The sequence below is a fragment of the Lissotriton helveticus genome, chromosome 10 (assembly GCF_964261635.1).
Source record: "Lissotriton helveticus chromosome 10, aLisHel1.1, whole genome shotgun sequence".
Classification (NCBI taxonomy): Eukaryota; Metazoa; Chordata; class Amphibia; order Caudata; family Salamandridae; genus Lissotriton; species Lissotriton helveticus.
In genome coordinates, this window is record NC_136071.1 from 1,147,434,434 (window position 1) to 1,147,452,882 (window position 18,449).

Genomic DNA, 18,449 nt, shown 5'->3' on the forward strand with positions numbered 1-18,449 from the left:
GTGGGTGCCTCTTAAGAGACGCTGCAAACCCTGCTTGTGGGGGTGAAAGAAGAGAGCCATGATCTGTTTGTGTTTGAGGGGGGGGGGGGTGCATAGCCCCTTTCTCCTTGCACTTTGAGTGACACCACTGGGGCCTCTGTGAATAGGGTGCACATGCTCACACCACAACAACGCCGTGGGGCGCTTGGTCAACTTGACACCTGCGGATAGAGTGCCTCTGAGTTCTAATCCCAGCTTCCCTCACATCTATCACCTCGTGTGATCGTGGTCAAATCACCCAATCTGCTTCGAACATGACGTGCTGATTTTAAGCTATAAAGGCATTGCTTCGTCACCGATGCCAACTGAAAGATGGCTTGAGCTGCTGGTCAAGGCAGCCGTGCCCGCCTGGCAGAAGTGAGCTGGCACTTACTGGCAATGGCGGGCAGTACTAATGTCAACAGCCCTTACATGCCCGAGGAGAGCCGGCAGCTAAGAATGGATGCTAGGATTGGCACCCATGCGAGAGTGACTTTTATTGCACGCTTTTAGGGTGACTGGCACGTGCAGAGGGGGGGGGGGCACCCAAGCTTGCAGTGGAGGCCAGCTCCTTCAGGGCACCCCCTCCGCTTGGCCTCCCCCAGCACCGAGAGTCGCAGGTGAACTGTCCCAATTAGGACTTGTCTAATTAAATTAGAGTCAGATGCGGCAGCCAATGGGGGCCGAGAGCGGAGGGGGCTCTTTCGGGTCTGCTCTCCTCCATCTCTCGCCAAGACAGGCAGCCCCAGCGCCCCTCCCCGGCCCCATTAGCCCCGCTCGAGGTGTGAATGAGGCGATGCTATATAAGAGCGCGGCGCGGCTGCGCGCCTGACACTTCGTGTGAGCTGCGCTTGAGGGGCGCGCGGAGCCGTCTGCTGCTGCTCCTGGGGGCGCTTTCTTTTTATTATTCCCTCTTTTTCTCTCGTTAGGCAAGGGAAAGGCGAACACTTCTTTAAGGCACATTGATTGAGCGTGTTAGATTTCGGGTTTTGTTTTGTTTCTCACACGGTCCTGCACGGTGCTATCGAGGTGGTGGGTGAATTGGATTTTTATGGTTAACACTAGATCTGGGAAGGAACGAGCCTTTTATTTTAATATAAATGGCCCTCTGATAGTAGTTTAGATTTTCCTTTCACTTTGCACCCAGTTGGCCCGGAGAAGGGGTCAGTTTGTTTTATTTTGTTGTTTTCTTTGCACTTTGCACAGTTTCCTCTGCATGTTGCTGTTATTTTTAATTTTGTAGCCTTTCCCTTGAAGGATGCAGTTGGGGGAGCAGATGCTGGCGGGGGCGGCCCCCAGTTTGCCCAGCTCTTTCTACCCGTTGCATGTACCCTCTGAGGGAGGAAGCAGCCCCGGCATTGGGGGGCACCAGCAGCAGTTTGGGGCCCAGGACAAGGGGCTCGCGCTGAAGAAGTACCCCAGGAGCGCCCCTCTGAGCGGCGAGGCTGGGGCGGGGAGGGAAGGCGCCACACTCGCACCCCCCGAGGAGGGCTTCCCGGGCACCCCCAACGGCAAGGCCCTGCAGGACACCGGGCGCAAGGGGTCCCCCTCCACGGACGATAGCCTGGGCTCCCCGACCGGGGCCCCCCGCTACGCCCTGGACGGCCTCAGCGGGACCGACAGATACTACCTGCCCCAGGCTGCGGGGCAGCAGCAGCAGGCCGGGGGCGACCCTCCATGCTCTCTCTTCTATGGGCCGGGCACGCAGCAGGTCTACCCCGGGGCCCCCGCCTCCAGGTACCCCCACTACGGCAGCATGCTGCCCCCCGCTGCTTTCTCGCCCTCCGTCTGCCCCGCCCGGGGGCAGTTCAGTCCCGGCTACCAGTATGGGCAGGGCCCGGCGGCGCTCTACAGCCCTTACCCCGGGATGGGGGGCAGCGCAGGCGGCCTGGGGGGCTCCGGACAGGGGCTGCGGGCTCAGGTCTTCCTCTGCAACCGGCCCCTCTGGCTGAAGTTTCACCGGCACCAGACGGAGATGATAATTACCAAGCAGGGCAGGTAAGGAGCCGCTCTCACTTTGAGGGGAGGGGGGGCAGAATTTTAAATGCAAGGATTACATTTGGTTTAAAACTGTCAAAAATGAGTGTTCAAAGTTTTGTTCATGCGTCTTAAGTCATTTAAAATTACCCTTTTAGCCAGAGTAAACGAACGGGCCGTTATTTGTTATTAACGCACGTGCAGATGGTAATTGACACTCACTTTAAAATGAACTTGCCTACTAGAGAGCATCTCGGCGACGCCGGGTAGCATAGTTATTTGATTTTCATGGCCCTCCCGAGTTCTCTACAGCCTATTAATCTATCGTGTTCATGGGTCTCTCGGTGCCTCTCTTGCCTGGTAATGCCAGTTGGTCTTTATTGCTAAACAGCGCTATGTCCACAAAAATAACTCTATCGAGACCTCCTTGTGTTGATGGCTAGCAGTCCGTTATTTCGTATTAATGCCCGCGGGTAACATAGCAACTACATGACAAGTTCAGCAGACAAGCCCCCATGGGTGACACTAGTTGGACGTTGAGCTAATAGTGCCTCGAATCCGAAGGAAACAGTTCGTGGTCTGGAGCGCTATAAATCGATGTTAAAAGAACCCTACTCATTGATGGAATTTATCATTAATGGACCGCGTAAATATATGTAAACGCCCGTCCTCGGTCTGTGCCCGTTATGACCCATCTCTCCCCGTGGCGAACTGTCATAAACCGTAACTGCCACTTAACCCCAGAGGCCCGGTAGTGTTTAATTATTCCGGCGATGACGTCACTAATTAATAAACCAATTCAGTTGCAAAAAGTTTCAAATTTAGTTTGAAATCTAAAATCGCTTAAAACGAATTCAAACTAGATTATAAACGAACGTTTTTTATCTCATAGCTGTAAGGATATTTTGTTTTGATGCCTGTTTCTTTGTATTCTATTTGCATATAATTTTAATAAACTTCTATTTCCTAAACTTAAAAAAAACTGTCGTTGCATAAACTGACCCATTATACGGGGCACAGTAACTTAGATGGTAATACTGGCAAAAAAATGCATTTCCCTAACGCCATTTCGTTTACCTTTATAAAATGTCGTATTTGCCTCGCAAGTTGTTTACTTGTTCATTTTGCAGGCAAACACTATTCCGACGTTATGTATTTGGTGGCGCGAACGTGCTCGGGTGTTTGCACCTCGCTCTTGCGTGTGCGGTTTCCTGTTTGTTCGTTGTTTTGCTGCTTGTTTGACAAACCATGTGTGACAAATTGTTTGGTTTGTCAACCATGAGCCCCACCTTATTTATTCGTTGTGATATAAATTGTCGGATGTGAACGTGTTCTCGTCCCTGACCAAGAAAACCACTCTTTCAGCCTTTAAGGTCGTTTGTTTAAATACCGCCGTTTAAGTTATTTTTTCGTTGCAAACTTCGCGCGTGCCTCTTTAGTTTTATAAACCACCAGAAAAGGGCTCCTACCCAGCTCAGCCGTTTTCCAAGCTCTTTAATTGGTCACCTCGCTGGGCTTAGATCTCGAAATCGTTTATAATCGGAGCATAATCGAATATATTTAGAACTGAAAATATATCAAGTGTCTGGGCGCTTCAATGTGATTACTAAAACTAGCTTTTCACATGACTCCTGTTACATTTGTTCGTCTTTTTTATATATCTATCAGAATCGCCAATGTGACACAGGCTTGTAAACGTCAATACTTCTGGGGGAAACAACCCAAAAGTGCAGAAGTTTGCTTTTCAAGTTCGCAATTTACCAAACAGATTTTACGACTAGCAAATGCCACTGTCTACATTTAAGCACATAACCTGTCACTTTAAAATGGCAACGGGAAAAGGGGGGGTGGGGTAAAAAACTGAATAATTCGACTAAAAACAAACATTAGTGCGCCAAAGAGTTGCACGCTGGGCGACGCATGCTGCTAACAAGCGCCCGCTTGGATTCGATTAAAAATCGATCGCCTCGCTGCGGGGGGGATCCCGGAATAAAATGTGTGCGCATCCCCAGGACTGAAGCGGATTATAATAAACCTCTTCTGCGCCGGGTCAGCCCACCCCAGGTGTTCACAGGGCGGCCCCGCAAACATGACCTCTCCGCGACACCTTAAATCGGTACACGGGTAGACGAGAGCTCGTTATGAACCACTTAAACGAAAGCGCTTTAAGACCCAACTTTATAACTCCAGGCACCTGTTTTGCGCTTCTGTTAAGTGTTAGATTCGCCGTCCCTTTTTTTTCGCTTCTGATTGGGCCAAACAAATCTTGCAAACTAGTTTGTTAAAGAACCGCTGCGGAGAGTGGCTCTCGGAAAACAAACTTTCATATTTTGGGTGTCCGCCCTTTAAAGTGCAAGGCCACTTTAAAAACAGTGGCGTCATTTATACACGGCGGCGGGCCCTTCTAAGTTTGAAAGGTTAACAAATTGTTAAAATGGATTTAAATTACATTTAGCTGTCGAAACTGTGATGTAACTTTAAGTTTTAGATGGTAAAGTTGTTGCGTGTTTAGGGCGGGTGTTTGAGGGTCACATTGATGAAGTGGTCTAAACTAGCGCCTTTCTCCCCTTCCAGGCGCATGTTCCCCTTCCTGAGCTTCAACATGACGGGCCTGAACCCCACTTCCCACTACAACGTGTTCGTGGAGGTGGTGCTGGCGGACCCCAACCACTGGCGCTTCCAGGGGGGCAAGTGGGTGACGTGCGGCAAGGCGGACAACAACATGCAGGGTGAGTGCGTGGGGCAGCGGGGGGGGGGGGGGGCTGTGAGTGGGTGTTTGCAGCAGGGTCTGGGGGAGGGTGAAGAGTGGGGAAATGTCTGCGAGGGTATGTGCGTGGGGTAACAAGAGCTCGGGGGTGTGCAGCAGGGCAGGTGTATGTTGCGGGGTAACTGTTTAGTTGCGCACGGGAGTGGGCAGCGGGGTGTGTGCGTGGGGAACTGCCGGGATAGATGTGCGTGGGACAGGAGGGTATATGTTTGGGGTAACCATGGGAGTGTGAAGGTGAGGGGAGGTGCAGGGGGCAGCAGGATGTATGCCTGGGGTATCTACATAGGTGCACGTGGGGCGGACGGGTGCGTGTGAACTGCAGGGGTAGGTGCGCGAGGTACAGCAGGCTGTGGGCATGGGGGTACATACATTGGCCTCATGGAGTGGGCAGGTGCGTGAGGGGAGCTGCTGGAGTGGGTGTGCGGGGGGACAGCGGGGTGTATGCTCGGGGCGTAAACACTTTGGGGCAGATTTATGAAGGCCTTGCGCCGCCGGTGCGTCACTTTTTCCCACGTTAAAAATGACGCACCGGCGGCGCAAGGCCTTCATAAATCTGCCCCTCTGGGGCAGATTTACAAGCCTTGCGTCATTTTTCCCAAATTAAAAATGACGCAAAAGTGGCGTAAGGCTTGTAAATCTGCCCCTTTGGGCTCAAGGAGTGGGTAGCAGGACAGGTGCGTGAGGTACTGCGGGCGTGGGGAGGGGCAGCGGGGTGTATGTGTGCGGATACAAGGGACGTGTACCCCCATACACGCATGGTCAGGCGGAAGTGCTGATGGGCGGCACCGGCTGTAAGTGCCTATAGTGCGCTTGTTAGATTTGCCGCCGCCGCAGACTAACCCCGCCCCTCTGCTCGCAGGTAACAAGGTGTACGTGCACCCCGAGTCCCCCAACACCGGGGCCCACTGGATGCGGCAGGAAATCTCCTTCGGCAAGCTGAAACTCACCAACAACAAGGGGGCCAACAACAACAGCACTCAGGTGAGCCTCCGGGAACAAACACGTCACGCGTTGCGTCATAAGGGGCAGAGGTCACATGAGGGCACCCTGTATTGAAGTGAACTCCTTCCAGCCGTGCACCCTCAAACCGCCCGCTTTTCCTGTGCGCTTCTATTCTAAACCGATACGGTAGTAGAGATTGAAGGGTCTGCAGAAGATCACAGTGCAGTCAAGTGAGTGAAATGCGTCCCTCTTGATTTGTTTTTAAATTCCCAACTATCGATGTATTGATAATTTTCAGAGTGATGAGCTCGGACGGTGGGCGGAATGGCGGGGGAGGTCAGGGGGTGTCTTTGGAAATCTTAGTTGTAGGCGATGACCCCTTTCAAACCAGACATTTATTGCCTCTCTATTATGTCGACTCTGTCCAATCTTACCACTTCCGGAGTTCCTGACCTGTAGCGCTTTACCGAGGGGGGCGTCAACCTACCCTTGCAGTGAGGGTGCAAACTGCAAACACGGCCCTGTTACAAATCGGTTCCAGTCCGGCCCTGATCCCCACTTAGAAAGAACCCAGGATAAAATGATGCCCCTATGAATCGGGCGTAATGGTGAAATTGCTACATCTGGCCCCGTGCCAGCCATAAGCCTCCCAAATCTGCGGACACCCGAGGGGAGCTGGGCAGGGCTGAGCGGGCAGGAGCTGGATAAACGGGCACAATATTGGGCAAATTAAGACGCAATGTCCACATTTTAACGAGTGTAAAGCTCGAGATGAGGAGGCGGGGGGGAGGTCTGAAAGCCAAGATAACCTTCCCTTTGGGCCCCGGTTGCCCGCAACCGCCTGTGGCCCAGAATTCCCGCACTTCCGGTCTGGCTCTCGTTCTCTGGATGGCCCAGAACCCCCTGCCGGAAATGATGTAATTGCACTAAGTGCTCTTATCCCATCCATCTCGATTATACTTCGAACTCCGCAGTTCCCAAAGGCGAGAAGCCCCGCAGTCCTGGTGCTCTGAGGGCCAGTCTATCGCGACAGTCGTGACCATGTCGCGCCTCTGGGTATTCCTGCACCTCTTGGGCAGTTTATTCTAAAGGGCTCCGGGTGACGTACACAACCCTGCATCACGTGGGTGCAGCTGTCGCACGTGCAGCGGGAGGTAGGTGCTCAAGGATGGCACACCCCTACCCGAGAAGGTGCCCAGGCAGCCACAACATCTTGAATTAGAAAGTCACGAAGCCCCTGTCTTCCTCTAAGAATATTGTTTAGCCATGGGTGTTTGGTGTAGGAACTATTGAGATCGGCGCTTAGAAGTCAATCCCGGAACTTAGGCATTTGGCATATACTGGAAGCCAAGAATAAGAAACTTACCCCCAGATGCAGCAACAACCCATATTTCGATTCCCTAATAGCGAAAAATACCGATTCGCTATTAAGGAATAGCAAAATATAATGTATCAAGAAATCACAAAAAAATTGCGATTTCTTAGAATTCCTTAATTAAGGAATACCTCACCATTCATTCCTATGGGCCTAGGAATGAATAGGAAGACAATCTGATTTCAAGGGTGTTTGGACACCCTGTTGCACCCCTGAAATTGATCTCTGCACATGTTGTGCACACACATGCCATGTGTGCGCAACATGAAACTCTGAAAAATGCACTTTAGTTGTTGCAAATTACCATGAAGTTGTACTTCATGGAAATTTGCGTGCCCTATTGGCGAATTCGCTGTTCTTAAAACTTTCATGCATTGCATTTAAGGAATCTCAATTTGAGATTCCTTTAATGCAAATCACAATTTAGCGATTTCTCAATTTGCGATTTTTTGCATTTGGGATGATGCATCCCAAATCCAAAAACACCGGTTGCATTTTTTGTTTGATGCATCTAGCTGTAGGTTCTGTTAAGTATTTTATCTTCTGGTCCCTGCACGTTTTCGCAAACCTTCATACCCTACAGTACTGGTGGGCGAGTCACTGAAAGCTTGGCTCGAGCCTGAAGCCTGGCTGTCTGCTCGCCCACAACGAGCTGAGCTTCAAGTAGCGTCTGCCCCTTTCACCATGCGCGGTGTGGCGTTAAGGCCAGCACTATAGACTTTGGGCCTGGAGAACCAGGATCGAATCTCGGCGTCAATGCCGCGTCCTGAGAATCTGGGCAGATCTCTTTATTTTACTATCCCTTTAAACCATGACTGGTGCTCATGTAAGGTGTGCTTATTTAAAGCTACCTCTGTCCACATTCTGCTGTAGGGAAACTGCCAGCGGGTGCAAACATAAGTAACATTCCTCTATAACAATCTGGGCCACATACAGATTTACATGACCATTGCCTCGGCATTTAGTTCACTAATGGTTCAAAACGATCACTTAATAAAGAACTTCTGTCTGGCACTATTATGACATTCACGTCAGTTTTTATTGTTCACACTGTATTCTTTATCCGTGTTTTGCTTACTTACTGTCAGCCTTCTAGGTAATGTAAGGCCCTTCGGCTTTGCACAATATGATTGTGAAGCGCTCTGATACCTATGGGTCTAGCTAGCGCTATACAAAACTTTAAAAATAAAAAATAAATAAAAGGGCTCTGCCTATTAATTTGAAGTTTCGGAGCCAATTGGGGCTCCCCCACCTCAGGGGTACGGGCGGCTGTCGGCTCTCCAGGTGAAAGCTGCCTAAGCTAGTTTTATTATTTATATTTTGTTGCATGGCGTGCACTGATCTGTGCCCCCCTCACCCCCTGCAGATGATCGTGCTCCAGTCCCTGCACAAGTACCAGCCCCGCCTGCACATCGTGGAGGTCAGCGAGGACGGCGTCGAGGACCTCCAGGACTCAACCAAGACGCAGACATTCGTCTTCCCGGAGAACCAGTTCATCGCGGTGACGGCCTACCAGAACACTGATGTAAGTGCCCGACCGGAAGTGCGGCTGCTGCTTCCGGTCTGAGGGAGGGGGTGAGCTGTAACCAGTCACCAGGTGGCTCTCCAGTATCTGATGGGACCGCTGGGCATCAGGGTGACGGAAACTGGTGGAAATGGTGGTTTGGCCATGAAAGCAGCCGGCAAAATGGCGGCTGCCCTTTAGCCAACCTTTATTATTTATTTTATTTTGTGATTTTATATAGCGCATTACCTTAAGGTGTCAGCGCTTTACATAAGAACCAGTTGCAAAACATAAGGATTTAGGATTACATGCGTTACATGAAAGATACAAACAGAAAAAATTGCAAATGTACAAGATGTAAAGTCACACAAGGAAGAGATACAAACAAAGAAAAATTGCAAATGTACAAATGGTAAAGTCACTCAAGGAAGAGATACAAATGGATATACTCTAAGAGTCACATAGGAATGGTAGAGAGTACAAAGGTCTACTGCATATACTAGTGATTAGAGTTATCTGTATATACATATATACGCATAGTAGATTTTCTCAGGTTAAGACAAAGAGAAAAAAAAGCAGAGTTCCATTAAGTGAGGTCGGAGGGGGGGATGCAGTCACAGCACCAAGGGAGTGTGGGAGGAATACACGGGTATGGAGAAAAGGCAAATCAGAAAAGGGAAGAAACATTTGAGAATCGTCAAGGGGGAACTGTCTTGGTTCTACTCCTCCACCTCAATCACCATAGGGAAGGGGGCACCTTGTTTGAGTCGTGTTTTTTTTCTCGCTGATTTCTTCCCCCTTTTCTTGGCAGTGTTTGAGACCACTATCAAAGTATTTTATTGAACAGGTCTTTACAGTTATACTAGTTACACATGACCACAATACTTACTGCATGAGCCAGTTGTGGTTTTTTTGTGGCTGCTCAGGATGTCTAGGGTGGGGTTAGGTGGTGGGAGTACCCCAGCAGTGCTTTCTGTTGCAGGAGGGTCTTCGGAACTGTGGGGTCTTTCCAGCTGTGGGTGGAATGGTATATATCCTTTAGGGGGGTGGGGGGGTGATGGATCAGTCTGATAGGGTGGCTAGCTTGCAGGTTGCTACATCAGACTGGTTCAGTCTTTTATGCCAGCGTAGGGTTTGTGGTGGGTTTGTGGACATTGGTGGTCGGTGTATTGAGTTACGAAGGTTATAGGGTGAGTAGAGGCCTCAGTGTCGCTGGGATCGTCACATTGCACCACTGGGCTTTCATTTAACAAAGTGATGTGTTAACCAATGAGGAGTCTTGGCTCACGTCAGTTGGGTTGAAGTGCTTATTGACAGGTGTGAACTGTAACTCCGAAGTGGTGACTTTGGGTCCTCTGGTCCCCATTGAGAGGGTTGCCATATCAACAAGAATTGGTGTCACAGGAGTGGGCGGGGCTATAGTCATGGGTGGTGTACACTGGTTATGATATTACAAAGGGGTGAAGGGGAAGTCGTGGGTGTTGTATACCACTAGTCGTATCACAAGTGGACGGGAGTGAGGTCACAAGTGTAGTGCACCAGTATTGAGATCTCAAGGGGGCACAAGTGAAGTCGTGGGTGTATTACAAGAGTATTGATATTATGAGAGGTCATGGGTACGTACGTATGGTACAACAGTACTGGGATCTCAAGAGGGAACCGGAGTGAAATCACAGGTGTAGTACACCATTAGTGATATCACAAGTGGACGGGAGCGAGGTCACATGTGTAGTACAGCAGTACTGAGATCACAAGAGGGGACGGGCCAGAAGTCACGGGTGTAATGCACAAACATCTATATGATGAGGGAGTGAATGCTGTCATGGGTGTAGTACGCTTGTATGGAGATCACAAGAGTGGATGGAAGTGAAGTCATGGGTGTAGTATACTAGTATTGATGTTATGAGGAAAGTCATGGGCATGGTACACAGTACTGGAATCACAAGAGGAAACAGGAGTGAAATCACAGGCGTAGTACACCAGTAGTGATATCACAAGTGGACGGGAGTGAGGTCACAAGTGTAGTGCACCAGTACTGAGATTTCAAGGGGGCACAAGTGAAGTCAGGAGTGTATAACAAGAGTATTGATAATGAGGTCATGGGTATGGTACAACAGTACTGGGATCACAAGAGGGAACAGGAGTGAAATCACAGGTGTAGTATACCAGTAGTGATATCACAAGTGGACGGGAGTGAGGTCACAAGTGTAGTGCACCAGTACTGAGATCTCAAAGGGACGCAAGTCAAGTCAGGGGTGTAGTACACTAGTATTGAGATCACAAGGGGACGGAAGTGATGATACGGGTGTAGTACACCTGTACTAAGATGGCAGTAGTGTTAGCAGGCCAGAAGCAGTGATGGCTGTTAATTTCTACTTGGTGAAATTGTTAAATGTCTTGTATGGATCCAACTCTGTGTTTAATTTGAGCGGGGGGGGGGGAGGCACAGGTTCTTTTTCTGCAGCAGACACTTACCAAGAGCAAGATGAGGAGGGGGGGACAGACATGGGGAAAGGAGGGAGTGGGAGAATGCCACAAAGGGAGAAAGCAGGAATCTGCAAGAGATAAAGGGGGATTAAAGGGGTCTGACTACGCAGCTTTGGTATTGGGCGCTTACATTTGCTAGCTCTGGTCGCAAGCTTTTGAGCAGAGCTTTGGGCACCAGCACTTGTTACAATTTGAGCTCTGGTGCAGCTGGTGCTTGCGTAGCCTCTGTACCCATCAGGTTCCGCGGCTTCCTTTCCTTGAGCCTGAAGACTAGTGCAAGGGATGGCATCCATGGACCAATCATCTAAGATCCTGTGTTCATATGAAATGAGGTGTTGTGCAGAAAGCGCTGCATTGCAATTTATCTAAATGTGTGTGGATGATTATTAATCTATTAATCGTGTCGTGAAACTGCGCTCATTTGTTTTATGCCACAGAACTGCATGCGTCTAGTGGTGACTTTATTCGCTCATCTCTGCCATTGACTTTAATCCAATATTATTTTTTCTTCTAGATCACACAGCTGAAAATTGACCACAATCCCTTTGCCAAAGGCTTCCGCGACAACTACGACTCGTAAGTAACTGTTTTTCTCTGCCCTGCATCTCCTTGTTGTGCAGGCCCCCGCCCTCCCTGTTTTGATAACTGTTTCCAGGCCTGGCTTTACTTTTCCAAATATTTTAGTCAAATTGTATCGATTTAAGTGGATTAAAACTACATCTCTAGCGTTTTGGCCATTGTGATAATCCCCTATTTAGCCGTGCTCTGGCGAGATGGAAAGGGGTGCTCTTTCTCTGCAGGATTACCTTTCCCTGGGTTTTCTTTGCCCAATGGCAAACTAATTCACCGTATAAATGGTTGCAAAAGTCACATTTCCTGGAAATTGAAAAATGTTGCAAACAACTTTGCACATCCGTATAGGTTTCTCGTGAGTGTACGGATTATTTTGATAGAGGCCGGGGCTGGGAGAGTGTTCCTACCTGTATAAATCGATCCAGCAAAATTGTGGTGTAAACCCAGCTGGTGATCTGATTGGTTACAAATGGGGAAATGCATCCCTGTGCCATCCTATGAGGAGTCTAGCGCTGTTTTCAATGAATGAGGCTTCTTCTGGCTTTGGTCGAGCGACCATAATGTGGTTGAAAGCAGTTTATAAAAACAACAAAATATAACTTTTTGATGACTTTTGAAATTAGGCGGGTCTCCCCTGTTCCAATTCTGAGCCAATGTGTTGAACTCCTTAAAATCGGTTTCTTTGCAAATTAAACTTTAAAAAAACGTTTTTGTCTAATGGGCTTCCCTTCGTTACCCCTGAGGCAGATGGTGACCAGGCACACATTTTGTTTTTAGTCGGGACTACTTGAATATTTGGTGGAAATCAGAATTGGAAATGGTTAAATACTTGTATTTATGGGGGATGTATGACGTTACAACGCATGCTTTTACCACGCATGCTGTTACAACGTAGTTTTTACAACGCAAACCTTTACAACGCATAGCGCTTTGGGGTGCTGGATAGTGAATAGTTTAATTGACTATTCCAACTCCAGTCCCCTTGGACACTAGGGAAGGTGTTGGATAGTAAATTCTATTCCCTATCCTAGAGCGCCCCCCAGCGCAATGCGTTGTAATGGTTTTCGTTGTAAAACCTGCGTTGTAAAAGTTTCGTTGTAAAGGATGTTTCCCATTTATGGGGCCAATGCCTGTTGGCTCACCCTAGGATCCTTTGACCACGTTGGGTCTGTATATTTTGAGTAAATTAATTTTTCTGCTCAATATTCTTCTTCATTTACCGGCGGTACATAAAGTCTGGGTTAATACAAGTATTTCAACCACCATTTAAGTAGCTACCTCCAGCACGGAGTACCCATCCTGGGACTTGTGTACTTGGCAGTTCAGAATTAGTGGGTGACTGCTTTATGGGTTGTTGTTGCTTTTTTCTGGACATGCTAAGCAGGGGTTGTATATATGAATCCAGTTATGTCTAGGTGGGTATTTAATTTCAACATAATGGAAGGTAAACTGGAGGAAAGGAATCCAGGAAATGCAGGTGTGTGAATCTGGGACTATGCTTGGAGTTGAGTTTGGACTAGGGTGGGGGGCTTAAAGCTGCAGTGGAATGTAGGCCTTGTTTCTGTCTGGTTCAGATGTTCCCAGATGTCTGTGTTCACAGCGCAATCACTCAGCTTTCTTTTCCATTGTAGCATGTACACAGCCTCAGAGAGTGACCGACTAACTCCATCTCCTGCGGATTCCCCTAGATCCCACCAGATCGTGCCCGGCGCCAGGTACAGCGTCCAGCCATTCTTCCAAGAACAGTTTGTCAACAACCTCCCTCCAGCCCGCTTCTACAACGGGGAGCGGACTGTACCACAGGCCAGCGGCCTCCTGTCCCCGCAGCAGGGTGAGGAGATGGTCAACCCCTCGCCCCAACGGTGGTTTGTCACACCTGTCCAGCAGGCTGCAGCAGCAGCGGCCGCGGCGGCGGCCAACAAGTTGGACCTTGGCTCCTACGAGTCGGACTACTCCACCAACCCTCTGCTGACCTACGGCCTCAAGTCTTTACCTCTGCAGACGCCTTTGGGCTACTACCCAGACTCCGCCTTTGCGTCCATGGCTAGCTGGGGTGGCAGAGGCTCCCCCTACCAGAGGAAGATGCTGACGGGCTCCCCGTGGCCTCCAAGAAGCAGCCCTCCCAGCTTTGGTGATGACCAGCACGCCCCAAAGGAGAAACTGAAGGACGACCTCGCTTCTTCCTGGGTGGAGACTCCACCCTCTATCAAATCCATAGACTCGAATGACTCTGGGGTCTACACGGGGGCGTGCAAGAGACGACGCCTCTCTCCAAGCACTTCGAGCAACGAGAACTCTCCAACCATAAAATGCGAAGACCTGGGCTCTCCAGAAGACTACAAAGACGCCTCCAAGGCGATGGGCTACTACTCTTTCTACACTGGCTCCTAAGTTATTTGCTGCCTTGACTCTTGTAGGCTGCAGCACCATCCTACACTCCTGATGAGTGACTGAATGAACTTAAAGACTCGTATTAGCTCAGCGCCTTGAACTCATGGCTTCTAGACTCTTCTGGTCGACATGGCCGCACCCGGGTTGGAAGCGGTGTTTCTCCAGTCTTCCAGGATTTGGAAAATGTGGCAATCCGATTGCCCAAAAAAAACTTTACCATTCCTCGTCTTACTCTTGTGCAATGTGAGGTGCCAAAGGTGGGGTGGCAGTGCCAAATTCCATATACTCAGTGCTCGTTTTTGGAAGGGACTTTCAGGGGGCGCAAGGAAGTAAAAAGCCCTTTTACAAATGCTATCTATTTATTGAAATCTATGTAAATATTTTGTATAGGTTCTTGGTGAAGCATATTGTACAAAAAAAATAGTCTGTATATGTAGTCTAGAACAATGTACAAGTTGGTGCTTTTTTGAGCGTTGTAAATGTTATAAATTGTCAAAATGCAAGGTTCGTGATGCACTAGGCCGGGCCCTGGGTGGCACATGGGACTTTCGAAGTTTACATTTCCGGTTCAGTTGTGCCCCACCCTCCCCTACTACCCCCATATTGTGCGAACTGGAAAGTTTCATTTTTATCCTGCCCTATGTAAATACTCGCTAAAAATGTAAAAATGTAAAAATCTGATCGATGTGGTGCACACGAACGTTTTTGTACAGGATGCAATAATTTTTAATAAATGTGGTGCCCCTGGGTAAAATGTGAGACGAACCGTCCGGAGTTTTCCTGATGGCTTTGGAATCAACTGAGTTTGGCGCGTGCGCACTTGGCCCTTGCAGCTGCCAAGCTCGTTGGCAGACCAGGATGCAAGGTCGAGGCGCTATGCAATCTTGCGAATGGAACTTGTGTTCTGGTTTAATGTGTCCCCAGTGTGTGTGTGTGTGTGTGTGTGTGGTATTGTCTTCCAAATTGTGGTTCAAGCATGGCACGCTTGTACGTGCTGTAGCCCATGAATAGATCTCAGCTGCATTTTAATATAATGGCGTTAAAACCTATAGGCGTTTATTTAATTGCGCTAAATATTGTTGATGCACTACTGACAACAATTTAATGTGCATTATGGTGAATTTGTGCACTATCGTTTTGGGCTGGCCAGTTAAACGCAGATTACTTTGCAGCTAATCATATACCGCCAGTCTGTGGCAGGTGTTCTAACAAATAACGCCAAAACAAACTTACCAGGAGGGACGCCTTTCTTGTCTTGTAGCGCCGTGACCTGCTTGTACCCGGCTTCACAGGTATAGCGCTAAACGTCTGCAAAAAGGCAGGCCCACTGTTTGGTCAAATCAAAATGACGCTGGAACAATGGGTGGTTGGCGCGGAGGTTGGGTGGTGGTGGAGGGTGGGTGGATACACAATTTCGGAGGTCCCTCGTCAACTGTGTTGAATGGCGCCAATGGAGTAGAGGCGCTCACTGGGTCTTGTAATGGTGTAAAATCCTCTATGGGCAATTTTTGTGAACTCCTCTAGCGCCAAGAAGCCCAATCCATAAACTTGTTTAAAAAATGCTGTTGGAAACCCAGTGGCCGCCCAGTAGCTCCTCCTTCCCATTGGTAACTACGGGAGATGTGGCCAACCGACGGCAAATGTGTGATGACGTTCACTGGGGCAAGGGGAGTTGGATTCCCGCCCTTTTCTAGCTTTTTGGTGCTGGTAACATAGGAATGTATCTTAAAGTAATCAATGCCCCTCTGCGTCTGTTAGCGTGTCCACTAAAACTTGAAGGGGCAGATTTATGAAGGCCTTGCGCCGCCGGTGCTTCACTTTTTCCCATGTTAAAAATGACGCACCGGCGGCGCAAGGCCTTCATAAATCTGCCCCGAAGTGCTTTGGAAACGTTACGCCCCTGTAGTAGGCGCTAGAAGCAAATTGGCGGCTGACCTCAGTGGCAGCTGGCCATAATATTCAGTGCAATCATTGGTACAGACAGTGCTAAATGAAAAGCGCTTTTACCCGTTTAGGTCAAAGGTTCACTCCTTTGAAACGCCCCTGGCAATTTATGTACTTCATAATGCATGGTGCCACGATTGTGGCTTCTCGGCGCTGTGCGGGTTTAGCCAGCACCGCCACGGGTTCGTGGTATGACGCCATTAGAGGCCTCTGCACCCCGTTTCAGTTGCACCCTTTAACATGAAGTACATTGTCATTGAATCTGCATTTTTCATGGTCTGTGACTGCTTTAGGTAATTCAGAGGCGGTGCCCCTACAGATATTAAACCTGTGCGAAATAAAGGGCATGCAAAATTCTGGGACATGTGAAGGCAGTAAAAGGTTGGTTGTTTAACGCATTGACCCTGAAGCTGACCTTTAGTTTTTATTATTTTCAGCAGGGTTCCGCGGAGAAATTACGTGCCATGCTTGTGTTTAAAAAAAAATTAAAAAAATTGCAGAGAACCAGGTCAGTCGGTTAAATGTTATGCCGAAGTGTTCGCCTCTGCAAGTTCCTGCCCCTATTTCCTTTATCTGCGAAAACCTGAAGCGCTCAGAGGCAGACATCCAGCATAAAGCACTATATTAAAGCTGCAAACTTGAACACAATGATTGGATCCGCTCAAAAGTGAAGACCGATTTCCAAAAAGCTAAACTTTAGAATTGAGCCACTTGAAATGGAGCAAACCCCCCTCCCCAGTCCAAAGGAGGGAAAAATTGGTTTATAGGACTTTATAGAGAGTCAGACCCACGCAGGGCTTCCGGCCAAGGTCGATGGCCTGTGCCTCCCCCCCACACCCCCCCCCCCCCCTGCCTGATGGTCGGCGCTGAATCTACACTTATTGTCGGACCTGCCTATCTTAGCCCGATAAGGATCAGCTTGTTTTCAAGACTCCCGCGCTCTCAGGAAACCGAAGGTGCGGCTGAAACCGGGCTGCACACGAGGGGGTCTCGGGAATACGACCCCCCCAACACAATCTAAGTCTCTGCCTGATCGGGTAGTATTGTAGCCCCCCTTAAATGAACTTCAAGAGGGGGGGGCGCTACTGGGGCCGGAAATTTTTTTATAGGACCCTTAACTTTTGACCTGGGTATGGGGGCACAGAAGCCAAACGAGGTGACGGAGATTAAAGCGACAATGCAACATGGTTATTCACACATCGAGCGAGGGTGCAAAGAAGGGAAAAGCGTGCAAAGGGAAGGCACGCGCAATGCGACGGGGACAAACTGACGGGACAGGAAAAAGGACTTCCCAAAAAAAAATAATGGAAGAAGGGAAAGAGAAGGAAATGTACACATCAGTGCGCCTCCGTGGGAAGTCAGGCTCGCTCACTAAAGTTCAAACTTGCGGGGGGCGGAGAGCAGTGACTCCGGCGGGGCGCAATGAATTAAAGATTGCATATAGCGCTTTCTGATTCGAGATCCCTTCTAGTTGATGAAACTCTGGTTCGGGGCAGGGGGTGGATGCGTGGGAAGCGCTACTGAAAGTTTGGAATCGCTTCTGTGACGTGTTAGTGCCCAATATTTACTTGTCCACTTTGAAAGCGCCTTGTCTCGTCTAAGCGCTATGACGAATGCCAGTGCATGGATATTTGCGGGTTAGTTCTACATCCGATTCCCATCAATGCCAGCGCAATACGTGTTTTATGTACATATTGCACGCAATCTACCTCGTTCGCATTCACCTAAAGCCAATACGAAACAAATTTGCAGTGAGTGTTAATTTGCACGAAAACCATTACAAAGAGTCCATCTCCAACAAAATGCATTAAAGGGATAAGCTTTCAGTAGTTTGGCTCTGGAAAAAAATACAAACTAGCTTACAAATTGTGGCGTGCACCAATAGCAGGACATAGCTCTTAAAGGACCTGTTTTTTTTTTTTTTTTAGGAGCTGCAATTTGTCCACGAACAAGCTTCAGCAAAACAATGTGGAACAATCGGCGAAAATACTGGTTATGTTTAGTCTCTTTGTGGCATATTTGTCAAAATCTAATTATACAACATGACCCCTCGTTAGCCATGCTGTTTCCTGGCAAAAAGCGTTAATTGTGTATTTCTTTGTCAGTTTCTGACAAGGTGCGTCCATCCTTCGCGTCTGCCGAACACCCCCACCTGAACTGTTATTTATCTGTCTTTAAACCCCGCAGCCTGCTCCCCGCAGAAAGCGCTGGCGGGGTTTAATGGGAAGCCAAGTGTCTGGCTGGCCCCAATTAACACCCCGTGATTAGCTGGCATTCCTCCGCAGCGTGTCAGACACCGAAAAGAGAATAAATTGCATTTAATTAATGCTTCTCGGTGACACTGATCGGAGGCTGGGTTTAAGGACCGTGTGGAAGGGGGCGCCCTCCCCCCAATGTTTGTTTTTTCCATCTTCCACTGCAGGACTGCCGTGATGGGATTGCAAGGGGGGGGGGGGCGCTCGGTGAGGAAT

General features: G+C 48.9%; 1 protein-coding gene across 2 annotated transcripts; it reads left to right on the top strand.

Moving 5' to 3' along the window:
* The first annotated feature begins 848 nt into the window (after positions 1–848).
* On the top strand, positions 849–14,790 carry EOMES (eomesodermin). 2 transcript variants are annotated; one of them, XM_078663956.1, is made up of 6 exons: positions 849–2,016; positions 4,570–4,724; positions 5,622–5,743; positions 8,446–8,604; positions 11,585–11,646; positions 13,275–14,790. In XM_078663956.1, exons 1-6 carry the CDS (start codon positions 1,277–1,279, stop codon positions 14,032–14,034), a joined length of 1,998 nt encoding a protein of 665 aa, XP_078520082.1. In that variant the 5' UTR covers positions 849–1,276; the 3' UTR covers positions 14,035–14,790. The 2 variants fall into 2 exon arrangements, with proteins under 2 accessions (XP_078520082.1, XP_078520083.1); XM_078663957.1 differs by having other exon boundaries at positions 13,332–14,790.
* The last annotated feature ends 3,659 nt before the right edge of the window (positions 14,791–18,449 follow it).